The sequence below is a fragment of the Lucilia sericata genome, unplaced genomic scaffold (genome assembly GCF_015586225.1).
Source record: "Lucilia sericata isolate MDLA Ls3-8-SP2 unplaced genomic scaffold, ASM1558622v1 Contig000640F_arrow, whole genome shotgun sequence".
NCBI lineage: Eukaryota > Metazoa > Arthropoda > Insecta > Diptera > Calliphoridae > Lucilia > Lucilia sericata.
This window is the reverse complement of record NW_023994646.1, coordinates 207,501-228,688: the sequence shown is the minus strand read 5'-3', so window position 1 is coordinate 228,688 and position 21,188 is coordinate 207,501. Positions and strand designations below refer to the sequence as shown.

General features: G+C 34.1%; 4 protein-coding genes and 1 pseudogene across 4 annotated transcripts; 2 read left to right on the top strand and 3 right to left on the bottom strand.

Annotated features, from left to right (window-relative positions):
* Positions 1-3,881: 3,881 nt before the first annotated feature.
* Positions 3,882-9,246, bottom strand: LOC119606947 (uncharacterized protein PFB0765w-like). The gene is made up of 3 exons (XM_037960622.1): positions 9,090-9,246; positions 7,841-8,582; positions 3,882-5,722 (listed from the first exon to the last, which is right to left on the bottom strand). Exons 1-3 carry the CDS (start codon positions 9,096-9,098, stop codon positions 4,365-4,367), a joined length of 2,109 nt encoding a protein of 702 aa, XP_037816550.1. The 5' UTR covers positions 9,099-9,246; the 3' UTR covers positions 3,882-4,364.
* A 1,182-nt stretch (positions 9,247-10,428) lies between these two features.
* Positions 10,429-11,346, bottom strand: LOC119606946. The gene is made up of 3 exons (XM_037960621.1): positions 11,181-11,346; positions 10,959-11,043; positions 10,429-10,883 (listed from the first exon to the last, which is right to left on the bottom strand). Exons 1-3 carry the CDS (start codon positions 11,231-11,233, stop codon positions 10,650-10,652), a joined length of 372 nt encoding a protein of 123 aa, XP_037816549.1. The 5' UTR covers positions 11,234-11,346; the 3' UTR covers positions 10,429-10,649.
* A 614-nt stretch (positions 11,347-11,960) lies between these two features.
* On the top strand, positions 11,961-16,933 carry LOC119606948 (DNA repair protein RAD50). Its single transcript, XM_037960623.1, has 8 exons — positions 11,961-12,239; positions 12,359-12,920; positions 12,998-13,211; positions 13,452-14,703; positions 14,774-15,303; positions 15,369-15,629; positions 15,693-15,795; positions 15,856-16,933. Exons 1-8 carry the CDS (start codon positions 12,171-12,173, stop codon positions 16,795-16,797), a joined length of 3,933 nt encoding a protein of 1,310 aa, XP_037816551.1. The 5' UTR covers positions 11,961-12,170; the 3' UTR covers positions 16,798-16,933.
* Positions 16,910-18,662, bottom strand: LOC119606952. Its single transcript, XM_037960625.1, has 2 exons — positions 18,366-18,662; positions 16,910-17,494 (listed from the first exon to the last, which is right to left on the bottom strand). The coding sequence occupies exons 1-2, from the start codon at positions 18,574-18,576 to the stop codon at positions 16,917-16,919; spliced, it is 789 nt and encodes a 262-aa protein (XP_037816553.1). The 5' UTR covers positions 18,577-18,662; the 3' UTR covers positions 16,910-16,916.
* A 575-nt stretch (positions 18,663-19,237) lies between these two features.
* The window catches only part of LOC119606950, a 3,424-nt pseudogene continuing 1,473 nt past the window's right edge, over positions 19,238-21,188 (top strand).

The following is a 21,188-nucleotide window of genomic DNA, read 5'->3' as shown; positions in this document are numbered from 1 at the left end:
AATAGTCAATAAAATACTACAACTACTATTATTAACGCTGCTGCCGCTGTGTTACTGCTGTTAGTATAGTGACTAATAACTTTGACTAACCAACTAGTTAGTTAATAAGCAAAGCCAGCCAGCTAGCAAACAGGCTGGTTGTTTGGCTGGCTGGCAAACATAGACATGTGAATTTATGATAAACAACAAAATCACTGTCAGTTGATACCTCCTAACTACCACACAACAAAACTATTTGCACCTGTCGCCACAAATGCACCCAATTGCAACAATAAACACTTGCATACACTACTCTAGTACATGAATATAATTGCAAACAACAACACCAACAGCTATCTATGTAAGGCTCCCCTCTTAATACGGTGCACAAACACCACCAACAACACTAACATAATTATTCAACATTTTGGTTTCCTAATTTATATGGATTCCTTCAACCAAACCAACCAACTTGTTTCAGCATTATCTATCTGAAAACCTATTACAAATACATTTTATTTAAGAAGGGGAGTTTGTTGTTCTGTTACAGCCTTAAAGGATGATGATCCTAGTTGCAGCAACATCTGTCCTAAACATCTGCCAGTTTCTCTACATATTTAGAAAAATCTGTTGAAAATGGGAAAAATGTACAAACATACAGCTCACAGCATTCATAAGAAACCCCACAAAAACTTGTTGAGGAAAAATATTAAAGTGGGCAAAGGGCAAGAGAGAGAGAGAGAGAGGGGAGCGATCAAGTGCAAATCATGGTAATTATATTTTGATTTAGAAAAATTGTAATCAAATATTGCAACAGGTGCAAAAGTATTAAACATTAAAGGTTATACAAATATACAAGTTTTGAAATTGAAAGAAAAAGTAACGGACATTTGTATTTGAAAGTTGTAAAGTTGTTGTTTTATGAATTAAATATGTTGTTGTTATACGTGTCATGAAGGATTTGAAGTTATTCGTGTTATGAAGGATTTTCCTATAAGGGTAGGTCGTTTAAGTTATTTTACTTGAAAGGCTATTGTCTGTCAAATATGACATTCACCAAAGGTCCAGTGGCCCGACCTTATCATTATACTTTTGTGTTGATCAATTGGCTACACTGACATAAAACTTCAAATTTTCGAAAATGTTCGGTAGCACGTATTTTTTAAGTTCAGTATTAAGTGTTCTAGGTTAGGGTTCGTATAATTGCTACTAATGGGCCTTTTGTGCACAATTTTACATGGCATTTATTCGATATCCAGTAACTCAATTTCTTAGACGTAGATATTTTCCAATCAGTGTTCCTGTAATAACTGGTATAACATCGTTTAGATATATTTGAGGGATTATCCCCTCCCCTGCTTTACATTTGCCAAAATCCGCTCATCCAATTTCGTACAATTATTTCATAACTGCGAAAGTGTTTTCAGCGTTTCATGATCCACTTAATTTCGTATAATCTCCGTTATATGTAGATAGTAGTGGGCCTGTAGCAAGAGCATGTTACCCTTGATAAATTTTCCTCTATTTTTGTGTTATTACAATACCGGTATAAATGAGCCAGTATCTCTATGAACTGGTAGTGTCATTTGACTCCTCGGCTATTCCTTGTCTTGTTATGGTTATTGAATAGGTTCCATAGAGCTGTGATTTTAACTCGTACCATCTCCGTTGTAGATAGTTATATCATAAAATTGTTCAGGTATAATGGCCTGTAGGAAGGGCATGTTACCCTTGATGAATTTTCCATATCTTGGTGTTATTGCAGTACAGGTATAAAGGAGCTGTTACCAGTGTCTGGTGGTGTCATTTGACTCTTCGGCCAATCCTTGTCTTGAATAGGTTCCTTCGGGGCGCACGTGGTTGGTCCGACAACTTAGGTAGAATGTGTTGCATTAAAGAATGGTGCACTATAGGAGCAAATGTGAGGCCAAATGTTGGGAATGAATTGATGTCAAATTATGAGATATACTGGATGAATCAAGGGTATATAGAACGCGCGTTACATCTATATACTCATATAAATGTGTCGAATGTTTTATTTAATGGATTCCTGTCTCGATCTACTGAACTGAATGGTTCTAAACGGAAGTTATGCTTTTAAATATCGGAAGTTACGCTACGGGCAGCGATCGTCAGAGTTAAGAAGTGTAGTTGAGCATGGTCCGCCGACGCTATTTTCGAAAATTGCCACTTATGTGTTCTTTTAGGATCATAAGGGGCAATGTTGGGTCGTCTCTCGCAAATTCTGTGCTAAATAAAGCATTTAACTTCTGTAGCTCCATCCACTTGCGTGTTCCTTAAGAATCGAATGCTCGGTGAAATCCATAGGAGTGACTGTGAGGCCAAATGTTGGGAATGAATTGATGTCAAATTATGAGATACGGAATGAATCAGAGGTATATAGAACGCACCACACCTATATACTGGTATGAATGTTTTGAATGTTTTATTTGATGGATTCCTATTTCGATCTAACAATTATCTTATGATGTTGCTGAATTAACAGCTACCATTTCAGCTGCGTAGTTCTAAACGGAAGTTATGCTTTTACATGTCGGAAATTCCGCTACGGGCAGCGATCGTCAGAGTTTAGAAAGCTCATTTAGTCGAGCAATGAGCTTGTACATGGTCCGTCGACGATATTTTCGAAAATTCCTACTTATGTGTTCCTTAAGGGTCGTGGGTCGTCTCTTGCAAATCCTTGTACATGGCCCGTAGATGCCATATATGGAAATAGCCACTTGCGTGGCAATCTCTTGTTCATTCTGAGCTTGAAATAGTACCACCGAGAAATAAAGCATTTAACTTTTGTAGCACTATCCAAGTAGAAACATTTATCTCAGTTCCCCTAAAAGAAATCGCTTATCACTGACCTGCTAATCTCGTTGCAACTTGATCGTATTGCAATCCCGGTGTATAGATGTGTTACTAGTAACTTAGGTTTCATGTTGCCTAAAACTAAAGGAGTTTTCAACAGCTAAACAGAGTTTCTTGCTGTAGTGGTCTATCACCCTAAAAGGCCTTTTCATTAAAAAGTCTTTTAACTAATTATTACTTGTTAAATGCCAATTTTTGATAGCGGAAGATTTTGCTGAACAGAAATACATACATATTCATGCAAACCCATCCCTATTGGTTTAAAAACTTACTAATATAAAAACATATTATGAAAATAACAATGCAGGTTGTTGTCACCACTTATTAAAGACACTCATGATGTATAATTAGAATTGCCACCAGGTTGCCACTAAAGTAAACAATTTTATAATTACATATGTATGTACGAGTCTATGGTCAAGTCAACAAAAACATATTGAATGGGGAACAATAGTGTTGTGTGATATATCAGAATTACTCTTAGTTTCCTGAAATCTTTGATAGGTATGAACAAACCTTCAATATGAGGTTAGACGCGATTAATATTTATGTCAGTATGGCCTTATGTGAGAGTAGTTGTTAGAGGTCTAGGTCCGGCAGACCTCTATTTGGGAATCTTTAGCGAAGAAATTAATTGTATAAACTAATGAAATTTGTAATTTCAATTGATCCTCAAAGTAAATCTCAATATTATTTTAGAAAAATATTAAATTTTAAAAATTTTTCACATTAAAAAAAGCAAGGATAACATACTTTATCTGGCATCGACTGTGCTTGTACAATAATTAGAAATTCATGTATATCAAAGACAACCACCAATGGTTTAGATAGCTAAGATCTAAACCTTTATACGGTAAACAATCCCTATTAGCAGAGTTACAAACACTTACGATACTGGTTTTAAAAGGTTCTCGAAATAGCAAAAATTTACGATACTGGTTTTAAAAGGTTCTTAAACTGGCGACTACATAAACCAGAATCAATAAGGGTTGATGTCCAGGCTAAAGAAATGAATAAAAACACACTTTTGGGGTTTATAAACAAAACGTTTTATTTGTTCTTAAAAAATATATTAACAAAAAAATCAGTCTTAACAAAAATATCACAGTTTAGTTACAAGGCAATTACAGGGCTTTTGTACTTTTTTTCGCATTCAGTTTTATTTATAGAAAATAATTACATTTACTTATAATTCAAACAAATAAATATTAAGGACTTTTGTAAAACGAATTAGTAAAGAAAGGCATTTCAAAAATATCTTATTCTTATAAGATTCATTATTTCGTTTTAAATGTTATTATCAAAAGTCCTCAGTTTTCTAAAATTAAACAATTTCATCTCAGAAATAAAAACTAAAATATTGGTTTTTATAATAAAACTTAAAGTTATTCATTAAACAAATAATCTTTTCCAAGAAATAATACTTATTCTAATAAGAATAAAATCTTACTGTTATAATACAACTAAAATAACTAACAAAGCATTTAGGTATGCATTTTGTTAGTTTTCTAAAAAGTTCTTTTTTTAACTCTTCTACGCTTCTTAACATTTGACGATTTAAAATCTTTATAAAGACATTTTGTAACATCATCATTACTCTTAATATTAGCAACTAAGTCTTCGGATTGATTTGAATTTAAACGTGGCATTTTTCTGCTAGGTGTATTTAAAAGGGAAGTTTCATCTGCTGTCTGACTACCACGTCTTTTTCCACTTTCATTTATTTGTTTTGTTTTTAACAAATCAATTACTCTATTAAGCTCCGCATTATTGGCATCAACTTCCTCATCGGATACAATTTCGAAAACAATTTCATAGTCGTCCTCGTCCTTCTCAGTTGGTAATCGCTTTTCTTCCTGTTGTATAATTTCTAAAGGATTTTCTGTTTTTCTTTCTTGTTTATTTTCCTTGGCATATTTATTTATTATTTCCCTTAATTCATTTTGTACATCTTCCTCACAGTCCTCAATTTCTAGTTCAATTTGTGTTTCTTCATTTTCCTCCTCGTCTTCCTCCATAACTTCAGCAGTTTTATTTTCTTCTTCACAGTTTTTTTCCAGTTCATTTTGTAAATCTTCAAAATCACCATCTTCAATGTCTAGTTCAATTTGTGTTTCTTCATTTTCCTCTTCAGTTTTCTTTATAACTTCAGCTGTTTCATTTGTTTTATTTTTAACTTCTTTTAAGATTTCTTTTAATGATTTATCACAGTTTTTTTTCAGTATAATTTGTAAACAATCAAAATCACTAAATTCAATTTCAATGGGTTTCTTTCCAATTCCATTCAGGGTTTCATTAGTTTCTTTTTTACTAAGATTTTTTGTAGAACATTCATTTTCTCCCTTATCATCTTCTTCATTATTATCTACAATTTGATAAATATCAATGCATTCACTGTCATTGTCATCCATAAAATCGAAATCTAACTGCCTTTTAATTTCTGCTGAAATATCTTCAATTTTTTCATTTGCAGATTCTGTTTGTTGATCATTAGAAATTCCTAGAAATGTTTCTAATTCATTATGTTCCACTTGCAAAATGTCATCGTTTAGTTCCGGGGGTTCTATTTTAATGTTGGATTCCATCGCTTTATTACACTCGCTGTTTACAAGTTTAATATTAGGAACCAACACTTTCGTATTATCACACTCTTGCGCTTCTATTTTAATCCTGGTCTCTAGAGCTTTCTCATTATCAGGCTCTAGCTTTAAAGTTTTTCTTGGATTTTCAGGAATATCAATAAATTCTTCAAACTCGTTTAGTTCCTCTTCTAAACTGTTAATGAGATTTTCAGTTTCAATATTCGCTTGGGGCTCTTTTTTAATAGAGACCTCTTTTGTTTGCTCTATTTCTGTCGTTTCAATATCTGCGAATTTTTGTTTATTTTTATTACATTTATTTATTAATATTTCATTATTAAGCAAGCACATAAAAAACCACTTAAAACTTAGTGCAACATCAAAATTCAAATTATAATAAAAAAGTGTATATTACCGCAACTACTTAATGAAATTAATAAATTTATTAAAGGCTTAAAAGAGGATAAAATGGTTTATGTTAAAGCAGGCGCAAAATTAATAAAAGTTAGTTTAAAAGGCAATGAAATGAGTTAATAGGTTACAAATATTTACATGAAAGAATGTACAGTTATCCAATCAACCAAAAGAAAACAGTGCTATATTTAGCTATGCCGAATCTTATATACCCTTCAACAAGAATATTGAATAATTAATGTAAATTAATAATCAATCAGTTATAGTTCAATTCTAGTACAGTTCTAGTTTCAGTTCTAGTTCAGTTCTAGTTCAGTTCTAGTTCAGTTCTAGTTCAGTTCTAGTTCAGTTCTAGTTCAGTTTCTAGTTCAGTTCTAGTTCAGTTCTAGTTCAGTTCTAGTTCAGTTCTAGTTCAGTTCTAGTTCAGTTCTAGTTCAGTTCTAGTTCAGTTCTAGTTCAGTTCTAGTTCAGTTCTAGTTCAGTTCTAGTTCAGTTCTAGTTCAGTTCTAGTTCAGTTCTAGTTCAGTTCTAGTTCAGTTCTAGTTCAGTTCTAGTTCAGTTCTAGTTCAGTTCTAGTTCAGTTCTAGTTCAGTTCTAGTTCAGTTCTAGTTCAGTTCTAGTTCAGTTCTAGTTCAGTTCTAGTTCAGTTCTAGTTCAGTTCTAGTTCAGTTCTAGTTCAGTTCTAGTTCAGTTCTAGTTCAGTTCTAGTTCAGTTCTAGTTCAGTTCTAGTTCAGTTCTAGTTCAGTTCTAGTTCAGTTCTAGTTCAGTTCTAGTTCAGTTCTAGTTCAGTTCTAGTTCAGTTCTAGTTCAGTTCTAGTTCAGTTCTAGTTCAGTTCTAGTTCAGTTCTAGTTCAGTTCTAGTTCAGTTCTAGTTCAGTTCTAGTTCAGTTCTAGTTCAGTTCTAGTTCAGTTCTAGTTCAGTTCTAGTTCAGTTCTAGTTCAGTTCTAGTTCAGTTCTAGTTCAGTTCTAGTTCAGTTCTAGTTCAGTTCTAGTTCAGTTCTAGTTCAGTTCTAGTTCAGTTCTAGTTCAGTTCTAGTTCAGTTCTAGTTCAGTTCTAGTTCAGTTCTAGTTCAGTTCTAGTTCAGTTCTAGTTCAGTTCTAGTTCAGTTCTAGTTCAGTTCTAGTTCAGTTCTAGTTCAGTTCTAGGTTCAGTTCTAGTTCAGTTCAGTTCTAGTTCAGTTCTAGTTCAGTTCTAGTTCAGTTCTAGTTCAGTTCTAGTTCAGTTCTAGTTCAGTTCTAGTTCAGTTCTAGTTCATTTAGTTCAGTTCAGTTCAGTTCTAGTTCAGTTCTAGTTCAGTTCTAGTCAGTTCTAGTTCAGTTCTAGTTAAGTTCTAGTTCAGTTCTAGTTCAGTTCTAGGTCAGTCTAGCAGTTCTAGTTCAGTTCTAGTTCAGTTCTAGTTCAGTTCTAGTCAGTTCTAGTTCAGTTCTAGTTCAGTTCTCAGGTTCAGTTCTAGTCAGTTCTAGTTCAGTTCTAGTTCAGTTCTAGTTCAGTTCTAGTTCAGTTCTAGTTCAGTTCTAGTTCAGTTCTAGATTTGTTCTAGTAATAATTTTTCTTATCTATGGAATATTTTCTTCATTCCCTAAAAATCATTCTGTGATTTTCTGCTTTTCGACTAAAGCTTATAAAAATATATAACAAGATTGGCTTCTTCCCCCGATAAGAATACACCGTAACACTATTCATTCATGGAAAACTTATAACATTAACCCCCATTATCTCAATGTCTGGTTATATTTTATCCTAAAGTTAAATTGACAGTTTTCATACAAAAAATATTTTAACCGGCAGAATATCTACAGGTTAAACGATAACCGGAGGTGGAGTTAAATGGGGGTGAAGATAGTTAAAGAAAAGTATTTTTACATAATGGTTAAATAAAAAAAAAATAAAAACAAAAAACTATCAATTAAATAAGTAAATGAAATGTTAGCTTTTTAATGTACCAAATAATACATGATATAAAAAAGTAAAAAAGTAAACCAACTTACCCTTAGATGAAATAATAGTTTCCTTTATTACATCTTGACGAACGGAGTAAGTTGGCGATAATGGTTCGCTTTTAATTTTGGTAATTTTATCATAAAATTCTGTATCATCATTGCTAATATCAACAACTGTAATGGGGTTTTCAACTGCAATAACTTCATCATCATCTTTATTTTCAATTTTACTTTCTTCTGGGGGTTTTGCTTTCGTTTTAGGACTTTTACTTTCAATAGATTTTTTTGAATTGCTCCTTATCGCTTTAACATCCAGACGCTCAAGAAATTCCTCATATATTTCAGCTTTTAATAATCGTTTACCTTCTTTTTGAAAAATTGCATATATATCAAAAGGTATACAATCCGTTGAGACATTATTATAAAGTAAATCCCCTAAAATTGTTCTTATTCGAGTCCAAATTTTCATATTTATTTTATAGAATATTTTAAATAATTCCTTTAGATAGTTTATTTGTTCGTGTATTGTGGTTATTGATAAATTTACTTTTTTTAATTTACACTGGCGTATCCATTCCAGTAGAAGTGTTTCGACGGCAACTGTATAGTCTGGTGTTTTTTTTATTTTTTTGTTTCTTTCTTTCCACACCTCCAAAATAACATCTTGATTTTGTAGTATACGGTGGATTTGATAGAGACTAAGGTTAGTTTTCTTCTTTAAATCCAAGTTATTTTTCAAAACCTTTGAGAGCAAAATAAGATTTACTTGTTTTTCGATAGGAATATTTTGCTGTTGGAGAGAAAATAGAAGGTATAAAGGTATGTAGGCAATTAATAAAAAATATATTCAATGCATAACCTAATACGCATAGATTCTCTGAATAACAAGATGGAATCTCTGAGGATACATGTAGTAAGTGATTGCCCCATATCAATAGTTCTAGAAGAGAAATATATCTACTGGCTGTACTGGCACTGGCTGCAGGGAATATTGTAAACTTTTCAAAGAATAGAATTGTGAGCTTCAGGCGACTACTCAATTCGATAAATAAAAGGTGACACCGAATAAAAAATACTCGCCCAAAGATTGTCAACCCAGCGATAGCTATATCAACTGAAACTTTGTTCCCCAATGAAAGAACAATCGGCAATAGTGGAACTGGTACAACATACGTTTCGTATTGCTAATCCAAGGCTCGAATTTTGCCAAAAATTTAATTCCTTACACAAAATAAATTCCACAACACCAAATTGGTTTTGGGCGACTCTAATTAGATCACACACTACAAAAACTTACCAAATCCATTGTACCGATTATGCTCTATTATAAATTTAGCGTTTTTCATATAATTAAGACATTTATCATTCAGTTTTCCTTAATTTTTTAACAAATTTATCGAAAGGATCCAAAATTAAATCCCGAAAACAATTATTTACTTGTAGAATATAAATGTAAGTTGGCAATGCTGTCATTACTGAAAAGTCTACAGCAGAGATGGTGATACCACTATTAATAATTAATGTAGAAAATATAATATTGAAATTAGATGTATATTATAAATTATGGTTTAAATATTGAAAACTTTATGAAACTATATCAACTATCATTTATTGTTGCATCATAAACATTTGCAAATTCTTTTTATAAAATTGTATTTAAAACTATATACTTTTCCATCCCTGATCAACAAAAACTATTGACAGAAAAATTGTAAACAAACAATTATACACCGTAAAAAGTTTTTGGCAGAGACTATTCATTAACTTTTTAAATAAATATAACATTTATTATAGGTTTCTAAAAAATGTGTTATACACAACATTATCTCTAGATGTATGCAGCAAATTGCGCTATACACAAATTTGTTTATAGAAAATGTCTTTCACTACGGAAAAATATGTTATACAAAAATGTTTCTTTAAGAAAAATTCGTTATAAAATATTTTTTCTAAAGAAAAATGTGTTATACTCTAATTTCTCTGAATAAAAATGTGTTATACTCTAAATTTTAAATAGAAAAATGACTTGTACACATATTTTTCTGTAGGAATATGTGTTGTACGGTTTTTATTCTATTTAAAAATGTCTTTTTTATAGAAAAAACTGTTATACACAAATATTTGTATAAAAAATCTGTTATGCTCAAAATTTTCGATAGAAAAATCTATTATGCACAATTTTTTCTGTAGACAAAAAAAAATCTTCTATACATTTTGCTACAGAAAAATGTCTTGTACACAAATTTTTCTGTAACAAAATGTGTTATACGCATTTCTTTCTTATTTAAAAATTTCTTTTTCTATAGAAAAATCTGTTACATATAAATTTTTCAATTGAAATATCTGTTTTTGTATAAAAAATCTGTCATACTCAAAATTTTCTATAGAAAAATCTATTATACACAATTTTTCTATAGAAAAAATTTTTATACACTAGTTTTTTATAAGAAAAAGTGTTACACATTAATTTATTTATATAGAAAAATATGTTTTACGCAAAAATCAGTTATACACATAATTTTGTAAAAAAAAACTGTAATTTTCATAACATGGATTTCTAACACAAAAAACTGCTATAGAAACAATTTCTATAGGAGCAAGAACTGTTATACACAATTATTATATAAAAACACATTTAAATATTTATTTTATCAATCTATTTACATATTTTACGTTTTTTTTTAAATTCCCACAATTTTTTTGTAGAAAAATGTGTTATACACATTTTTTATAAGAAAATGTGTTATAACTAAACATTTCTACAGAAACATTTTTTATACACTTATTTTTCTATAAAAAAAGATATTACACATACATTTTTATATAGAATTTTTTTTTATATATTTATTTTTCCAATCTATTTACATATCTTACGTTTTTTGGCTTTACTTGCATTAACCTCAGTACAATTATTTTTAAATTCCCACCACTTGCAAAGTATATCCTCCTGTTCAGCTACGATATTATAGATATCTTCCACACTAAAACATCTTTCCATGATGCTAATTACCGAGGTTAAGGAAGGATATTCTTCACAATAATATAAAACCAAAAGCTTACGATAAAGTTGTAAATTATCCGAAGAAATTAGCTAAAATTTAAATAACATTTTAATCAAAATGAAATGTTTCTAGTTTTTTTTTCGCGTTCTATCTCAAAAACTTACATAATTTTTTCCAAAGTTCTCTTTAAACGACAAACGTAAGTAGATTTCACTAAATTCTGGTAGAATTCTTTCCAATTGAGTTTTTCTTAAAATAAAATAGTAAAATTTCGTTTAGTGTATTTTTGGTAAACAAATAAAAAACGTAATCCTTTCTAAGTTAAAAATTTCTTTAAGTGTTTTTAATGTAAATAAAAAAAATGGAGTCCTTTTTTCTCTACTTACTGTAGCATATTGAAATAATTACTTAATATAGAGTCCAATGCAAATTTAGACATTTTAATTGTATTTTAAATTTATTCTAGGAAGAGCTAGTTTTTCTTTATTTATTTAGTTTTAATTGTTTGATAAAAAAAAATAAACAAAAAAAAATGTAAACACCCAAATGAATACAAAAAATCTATAAAGCTGCCATATATAAGTTAGTAAGTCTCCAAAACTAGTGTTGCAAAGTGTTAAATTATTTAAATGTTTGTAAACAAACTGCATTTCTTCAGTTAAACGAATTTACTATAAAAAACAGGCAAAGTAAATGTTAAATAAGTATTTATTTTACAAATTTTAAAGCCAAAGTGTAATTTTCATTATAATTAATTTATTTAACACTTAGTTTATTATTTTATTTTAAATAATATACATTTTCAATAAAAAAGTAAACTGTACTTTAAGTGCAGTACGTGCATATTACGTACATATTTATTTACAATGTTTTAGTTAGTAAAATATAAAAATAACACAGTCCAAATCATTTTTAACCCAGTGACCAAAGTAGAAATTTTATATTTTATTATTCCAAAAATTTATAGAATTTTAATGTTATATGTATGTATACTTAATTGAAATCCAATTCGAATTTCTGTATGTATCTTAAAATCCTATTCAATTTAGAATATTTTAATACCACTTTTCATTAAACATATTAAATCTCTACACTGCACTTTGACAGTGTAGTTGTTGTAAATATAAAAACGTATTGCAACACTATTTTTTCCTATGTTTTTTCAGTTTTTTTGTACAATATTCTTCGATTGTAGACGCGCAAATTTTGCCGCTGTGTTGTGAAATTTCATTTTGCTGTGCAAAAAATCGCAATTTAAAAAAATTAATGTTTGTGTATTATTGTTTAGCGTAAATAATAAGTGTAACTCCAATAGATATATTCCAAAATTATTTGTTTCAACTCCCTGGAAAGTGTAAAATAAAGACGCTTTTAAAATGTCTACCATCGAGAAACTTACGATACAAGGTATACGCAGTTTTGGTGGTAACGCTGGTGATGCACAGGTATACATTGTTGTATTGAATGCAACTTTTTTTCAAGTTTTTTTTTTTTTTTTGCTTTTACTTTTGTACTCTTATCATGATGATGCTAATGCTAATAATTGCAAACAACAAAAATACAGCTTATACGTTTTAGTTCGCCGGTAACTTTGATATTGGGTGAGAATGGTTGTGGCAAGACCACCATCATTGAATGTCTTAAGTACGCCTTAACAGGTGAATGTCCGCCTGGCAGTGACCGCGGCAAGAATTTTGTGCATGACCCCAAGATTTTTAGTCTCACCGATGTCTTGGGCCAAATTAAACTAGAGGTGCGTAATGTGCAGGGAGCCCGCCTTTCCATCTGTCGTTCCATGAAGCTGGGTATGAAGCGTAATAAAATTACATTTGAAACTTTGGATGCCACTATCAACTATTTGAATGATGACGACAAGAAGGGCAGTGAATCGATAAGTAAACGTTGTGCCGACGTAGACTTGGTCATGAGTCAGTTTATGGGCGTCTCCAAGGCCATTATAAATAATGTACTCTTTTGCCATCAGGAAGATTCCAGCTGGCCTCTGGATGAGGCGAAGAAACTCAAAGAGAAGTTTGATGCCATTTTTGGCATTACCGAGTACAATAAGGCATTGGATCGTATTATCAAAATGCGCAAAGAGGAAATGGAACAATTGAAAATTAAGGGTAAGAGAGCTTGCCTACGCTTTATTGGTAAATTTTGTGTACAGTTTTCCAATAATGTTTTCATTCCAAACTTACAGAAGCCGATCTACGTTTTGTGGAGCATTTGAAGCAAGAAATGGAGGGAAAATCTTTGGGTCTTCAAAAATATAAACAAAAAGCCCAAACAATTGATGATCAATGTAAATTATGCGACGATGAAATGGCTCCGATTGAGGAACGTCTAAAGCAGATACATAAAATTGAATATGAAGTGGGAAAATATCAGGCGCAGAAGGTGGAATTGCAAACTAAGTGAGTTTTAAAGTTTTATTATAATTTTAGACAATTAAAAAAAAAGAAAAGATGAGAAAAGTTTTATACAACAAAAGTTCTATAGAAAAAAACTATTTTCTATCTGTTATGTAGAAATGAAAAATTGTTATACACATATTTTTCCATATTAGAGTGTCCAGAGAGTCCAAATAACAAATTTTTATCTTTTAAATAACTAAAACATACCTTCCTCCTCTTTTCAAAATCTCTAATTTTTAGACAAAAAAATTGCACCGATCAAATGAACGGACTCAAAAAGAAAATTAAGAAAATGTTCGAAGGTACCATGGAAGAATTAGATAATGAAATATCATCGTTCCAACAGAGAATTGCCGAAAAACGTATGGAACGTAAAGAAGTTGAGGAAAAACTTAAAAGTCAGAGAGTGGAGGAGAAAAGTCTACAGCATAAACATAATGAAATTGATAAGAAACGTGTTGTCATACAGCAGCAAAAGCAAAAAGAACAAGATTGCAAACAAAAAAGAGCCGATAAATTGAAAGCACTTTGCCAGGAACTCAATATACCCATTGAATTTGATTTAATGAATTCGGTAAATGAAATCACCGAGCTATTAGAGGAAATACAAGCTTTCCTAGCGGCCGAACATTGTAAAATAAGTGAAACTGTTACACAACACGATAAGGAAGATCAAGAGCGTCAAACTAAAATTGATCAACTTCGTGTTGAGTTGACTAAGTTGCAAGAATCCGTCTCCACTATGCAAAAGCAGAAAAAAGCTTACGAAAAAGAGTCCGAGCAACTTGAAAGGAATATTTTACAAACGGAAAAGGCTACCCAACAACTTAAAGTGGTAACCGAAAAGCTCAAGGAGACCGAGCAATGTTACGAAGAATCGCTGGCAAAATTCAATCAAAATGAATTTCGTGAATCTTTGAAGAATGACAAGGAAACTATTAAAACATTAGAAGCACAATTTCGTAAAGTAGATGAACGTTTAACATTTCTTAATTCCATATCGAAACTGGTGGCCGAATTGAGTATTAAAGAGAAGGAACTAGAGAAACGCGAAGAGGAAATGCGCAAAGTGAAGAGTAAACACAGTGACAACTTCCGCAAAGTTTTCGAGGAGGGACGTACTATAGAAACTAATTTCCAGCGTCACTTAAAAGCTTCCTATGAAAAATCTCGTATTAAAATTAAGGAATACAATGAAAAATTAAATTCCATGAAATTAAAACATCAAAGAATTGAGATTAAACGCAAAAATCTTAAAGATGATTTACAAAAATGTGAAAAAGAATTGGAAGATTGTAAAGAGAAAATATTTGAAAAGTGTCATTCGACTCCCTATGAGGAAATGTTGGCCAAATCCAAGGCCTCTGTGAGTAAATACCAATTGGAACATGGCGCTCAAAAATCAGCTGAAGTATTTTATAAGAATTATTTGCAAAAGATAGATGAAGAACCCTACTGTCCTTTGTGCCAGAAGTGTATGGATACAGAAGAGGTAAAATTCATTGTTTTTAAATTTGTTGCTTTGTCTTTCTAATTAACTTTTTAATTATTTAACAAAAAAGGCCTCCAATCTAACCACGGAATTAACTGATAAAATCCAAGATTTACCCCAAAATATTGAAAGGGTGGAGAAACTGCTCAAAGAAGAGCAAAAGAAATATGAAAGTTTATTACATTTAAAGCCAATTATTGATAAAGTGGCCCGTTTTGAAGCAGAAATTCCCCAAAAAAGGGAAGTATTAAAAAGTTTGCAAAATCAATTGGCCGAATCCAGCACTGAAATGGAAAATATGCAAACTCTTCTGGCCGAACCCACTACAACTATGGAAACCGCCAACTCCATGATGGGAGACATGTCACTTTTGGATGAGTGCATTAAAGAATCGAATCGCCTTAAAAACGATATTGAAAAGTTGAAAAGAAAAATGCCTCAAGATACTGAGAGTGACAATATTTCCATAGATGAAGTACAGGCGGAAAAAACAACAATTTCGGCGGAATTAGAAGAGAAACGGAAAGAGTTGGATAAGAATCAGCAATATTATGAAAAGAATATGGATGCTCTTAATAAACTGAGAGAATTGAAAAATTCGTAAGTATCCAGACAACATTTCCACAATATTTTATTAATTCTTCTTCATTTATTATAAAAATTAGTTTGAAAGATCAGCAAATAAAACTCCAGGAAGGCATACAAAATTTACCGCAACTTAAGGAACGTAAAGCTGAACTTTCGAACCTTTTAGTTGACATGTTGGCCGAAATGCAAGAGAAGCAAGCTAAAGTGTCGCCGCTTAAGCAACAATTAAGTGCCGCCTCTTCGGAAAAATCTCAGCTAAAAGAAAAGAATCGCGTTAAGATAAATCAAATGCAAAAGAAACTGGATACTTTTAGAAGAATGGATCATGACATTAATAGGTACAGAAGTTTTGTTTAGAATTCTTTAAGAAATATTTCCTTAATGCATAAACACTTTTAAAGGCTGGACAATGAGGTTTTGGATTATCAACAATTAAACCTGGATCAACAATTAAAAGACAAAGAGGACGCTTTGAATGCCAGCAAAGAAGAAATTAAGAAAATAGTAAGTAATTTGTTTTAAATGTAACCATCTCTTACTGACTATTTAATGCTTTCCATTTAGGCTCAAACTATTGCCGAGACTAATGAGCAATTGGATGCCATCAAAGCGGAGATTGCCAATCAAGAATCTATAGATCGTGACTTTAAGGACAATCGTGAATTGAAGATATTGGAAGAAAAACTTAAAGATTTAAATGTTAAATTCGAGGCCCTTATGGAGGAATTGGGCAAATTAGATTTCTCAAATGTCTCCAAAGAGAAATCGGAATTAACGAAAAAACGTGACAAGATAACCGTGCGCAAAGGTGAACTTTTGGGTCAGCGTGGCGAGGTCAAACATCAAATAACAAAATTAGAACGGGAACTGGCAGAACCGAAATATCGGGATTCTCTTGTTAATTATCGGCGCATTTACTATGAAGTCCAATTGACCAAGAAGGTAGCCAATGATTTGGGCCAACATCGTGTGGCCTTGGAGTGGGCCCTTATGCAATTCCATACCGAAAAAATGCAAGAAATTAATCGTTTGATACGTGAATATTGGCGTCTTATTTATCGTGGCAATGACATTGATTACATACAAATACAAACGGAAGAGGGTAAGGAGTCGGCCTCACCCATGGATCGTCGCCGCAGTTATAATTATCGTGTTATACAATCGAAAAATAATTCCGAAATTGAAATGCGTGGTCGCTGCAGTGCAGGTCAAAGGGTACTCGCCTCCCTCATCATACGTATGGCTTTGGCCGAAACATTTAGCAGTAATTGTGGTGTTTTGGCCTTAGACGAACCCACCACCAATTTGGATCGCAATAATATTTTATCGTTATGTGATGCCCTCAATCGTATTGTCGAAGATCGCCAGACTCAATCCAACTTTATGTTGATCATAATCACTCACGATGAAGCCTTCATTTCCACCTTGGGCAAAATCAATAGCTATCACCGTGTTTTCCGTAATGATGAGTGTAAATCTGTAATACGTCAAGTTCAAGTAGCCTAGATGTCTGACGTCTGTCTGTTCAATCGTCGTAGTTCGTACATACAACAAATTCGTGTAAGTGGTAAGCAATGTCTTAAGTATAAAAAGTTTTATTTATGTGAAAATAAACAGATAGAGATCTAATTAATTTTATTTATATCCTTTTGTTCATTTATACAATCTAATAATTTTTGTCTTATACGATTTTGATGAAATCGCGGCAGTTTTAAGGTAGACTTTAACATATTTTCAAAGTATTCTTTTAATATAATATCATCATCTGTTAAAGCATTATCATTATTAGATAATAACATTAATTTACTATCCCCATTAGAAGGCTGTTTTTCTACTTGTTCTTCTTCCTTAGCTAGTTCCTGTTCCAGTTGTAATGTAAAATCATTTTCAGTTTTCTGCTGCTGCTGTTCATTTCTTTTATCGACTTCTGCTTCTATTCCCTCTAAGATCAGATCTATTTCATTGGCTGATATTTCCATGTGATTTCCTCCTCCATTATTGCTTTGTTTACTGGCAGCATATTTAACATATGGCACTACAAATTCCAGCTCATTATAGAAGGACCAGTCAGTTAATTGTACATATTTATCTTCGGGATTTTCGGTGACTGGTATATAACGTCTTAATTTTCTTTGTGCCACACTATCCAGATGCTGTCGCAGATAATTGATTAAGGAGCGCCATTTACATTTGGCATCTTCGGCTAAAAGTAAAAGAAAATAAGAAGAAAAAAATGCGATTTTATTAAAGGTTATAGGAGTTTTGGAGGCAATTGCTGGAACTTAATTGTTTCTTTGTTTGAGCATAGAATAGCCTTTAGTCTTGACTATAGAGTAGTCTATAGTCTTGTCTATATAGCAGTCTATAGTCTTGACTATAGAGTAGTATATAGTCTTGACTATAGAGTAGCATATAGTCTTGACTATAGAGTAGTCTATAGTCTTGACTATAGAGTAGTCTATAGTCTTGACTATAGAGTAGTCTATAGTCTTGGCTATAGAGTACTCTATAGTCTTGACTATAAAGTAGTCTATAGTCTTGACTATAGAGTAGTCTATAGTCTTGACTATAGAGTAGTCTATAGTCAAGACTATAGAGTAGTCTATAGTCAAGACTATAGAGTAGTCTATAGTCAAGACTATAGAGTAGTCTATAGTCAAGACTATAGAGTAGTCTATAGTCAAGACTATAGAGTAGTCTATAGTCAAGACTATAGAGTAGTCTATAGTCAAGACTATAGAGTAGTCTATAGTCAAGACTATAGAGTAGTCTATAGTCAAGACTATAGAGTAGTCTATAGTCAAGACTATAGAGTTATATAGTAGTTCATATTTTTGGCTATAGAGTAGTCTATAGTCTTGGCTATAGAGTAGTCTATATTCTTGACTATAGAGAAATCTGTAGTCATGACTATAAAGTATCCTATACTATTAACTACTATATAGTCTAGCTTAATCAAATTCTATATACATATATATATTTCATTCGCATTGCTTTTGTTTTAAGCCCATTGTATTTTTGTTATATGCTTTTACCAACAATTCTTAATTTGAGCTTTTCCTCATCGCACTCACTTTTCTCAAATCCCGAATCTTGAGCAATTCTATCCCATATTTGTTGCTTTTCATGACGATGTAAAAATGGCGTATGCAAAAATTCACTTTTGTACAGTCGAGGATGTTTACGAACATTTCGTATTAAAGTTATACGTTGATCTTGCGCTCGTGGTGTCTGCTGTTGTGGCTGATATATCATGGTAGATGTGGATGTTTGTTTATTAGACATTTTTTGGTGTGTTTACAGAAGAAAAAAATAATAATAACAAAAGTAGCCAAACAACCCTCCTCTACCAGTGAAGTATAAAAATGAACTAAACAAAAATATGTATTTATTAAAATTGTTTTTGTTGTTTGTCTCATGTGTTTTCAAAATGAACACTTTGTTCTTGTGCTAAACTTTTACTTTATATTCAGCAAAAGTTTTTTTTTTTTGTACTTAGTAGAAAGCTTTTAAGCTATTTCTTGCTAGCTCTATTCTATTGGCACATGAAAAGCTTTAAAGCTTTTATATTAATGAATGAACTTCATTATTTACGAATAATGAATATAAAGAATTGAAGAAGAAAATTGCATTAGGAAAATTTTAAAATTTTACAATTTCAATAAGTTTTTAGATATGTAGTTCATTTTTTGAGAAATAATGTTACGATTTCAAAATCACAGACAGATAGACATCGTCTCAACACATAATAATACCAGCTCCATTTCAATGGTGTAGGGTATGAAAAGAAATATGTACGATACTGGCAACCAAAATACAAACATAAACTAAAACAATAAAAACCGTTGTTATTTTTTATTTTTTCCACTTTGTTTTATTGCTTTTTCAAGCAAAGAGATTGTACGCAATAGACAAGCATTTCAGAGCGCGCACTTTAAAAATTCAGTTGAATATTGTCGCTCAAGCCAAACGGTTTGTTTGTCAAGCATACGAGTGCTACTACATACAAATTGGAGAGTAGTAGTTGTCTTGAAACATTTTTCCCCAACAAACAACAAAAACAACTACCATACAGAAAAAAAACAACAAAAAAGACGAAACGACTACTACCAGCAGCAACAGAACAGCAGAAAATATTCTAAAGAGCAAAACAAATAATAACAAAAACAATGTCAACACATCGACAATCAATACATTCCATACATAATAAGAAATTTTGGACTGAATTCTTTTATCTATACGAATCATTACCGGCCCTCTGGGACATGAATAATCCACTGTATAAAAATCGCCAGGTAAAATGTGATGCCTACGATATAATGGTCGATAAATTGCGTGAAATTGAACCGAATGCAGATCGTGAAGATGTTTTACGTAAAATTAACATATTTCGTACAAACTATAGACGTGAATGTTCACGCATTAATATGAGCATACAGGAGGGGCGGCATTATCAGTCCACTTTATGGTATTTTGATTTATTATGTTTTCTTCAAACGGCCGATACAAGACGAGATAGAAAACGTAAATTGGATGATGATGGCGAGAAGAGTATAATGGTGAGTTGTTTTTGTAATTTACTTGTGATTTGGTTTTTTTATGCTTTGGGGTTTGATATGTTGTGGGTGGGAAGAGAGCGAGGGAGGACAGGCAAAAGGGGGGAAGAGCAAAGACGGGGGGGGAAGAGAAAGGGAAAGCAGAAACAAGGAGGGGCAAGAAAAAAAGGACGAAGGGCGCGGGGGGAAAAGGACAGGGGAGAAAGGCCAAGGCGGAGGCGAGAGGAAAGAGAGGGAGAAGGGGCACGGGGGAAGAACGAGAGCGAGCGAGCGAGCGAGCGAGCGAGCGAGCGAGCGAGCGAGCGAGGCGAGCGAGCGAGCGAGCGAGCGAGCGAGCGAGCGAGCGAGCGAGCGAGCGAGCGAGCGAGCGAGCGAGCGAGCGAGCGAGCGAGCAGCGAGCGAGCGAGCGAGCGAGCGAGCGAGCGAGCGAGCGAGCGAGCGAGCGAGCGAGCGAGCGAGCGAGCGAGCGAGCGAGCGAGAGCGAGCGAGCGAGCGAGCGAGCGAGCGAGCGCGAGCGAGCGGCCGAGCGAGCAGCGAGCGAGCGAGCGAGCGAGCGAGAGAGCGAGCGAGCGAGCGAGCGAGCGAGCGAGCGAGCGAGCGAGCGAGCGAGCGAGCGAGCGAGCGAGCGAGCGAGCGAGCGAGCGAGCGAGGCGAGAGAGCGAGCGAGCGAGGAGCGAGCGAGCGAGCGAGCGAGCGAGCGAGCGAGCGAGCGAGCGAGCGAGCGAGCGAGCGAGCGAGCGAGCGAGCGAGCGAGCGAGCGAGCGAGCGAGCGAGCGAGCGAGCGAGCGAGCGAGCGAGCGAGCGAGCGAGCGAGCGAGAGAGCTAGCGAGCGAGAGAGCGAGCGAGCGAGCGAGCGAGCGAGCGAGCGAGCGAGCGAGCGAGCGAGCGAGCGAGCGAGCGAGCGAGCGAGCGAGCGAGCGAGCGAGCGAGCGAGCGAGCGAGCGAGCGAGCGAGCGAGCGAGCGAGCGAGCGAGCGAGCGAGCGAGCGAGCGAGCGAGCGAGCGAGCGAGCGAGCGAGCGAGCGAGCGAGCGAGCGAGCGAGCGAGCGAGCGAGCGAGCGAGCGAGCAGCGAGCGAGCGAGCGAGCGAGCGAGCGAGCGAGCGAGCGACGAGAGCGAGCGAGCGAGCGAGCGAGCGAGCGAGCGAGCGAGCGAGCGAGCGAGCGAGCGAGCGAGCGAGCGAGCGAGCGAGCGAGCGAGCGAGAGCGAGCGAGCGAGCGAGCGAGCGAGCGAGCGAGCGAGCGAGCGAGCGAGCGAGCGAGCGAGCGAGCGAGCGAGCGAGCGAGCGAGCGAGCAGCGAGCGAGCGAGCGAGCGAGCGAGCGAGCGAGCGAGCGAGCGCGAG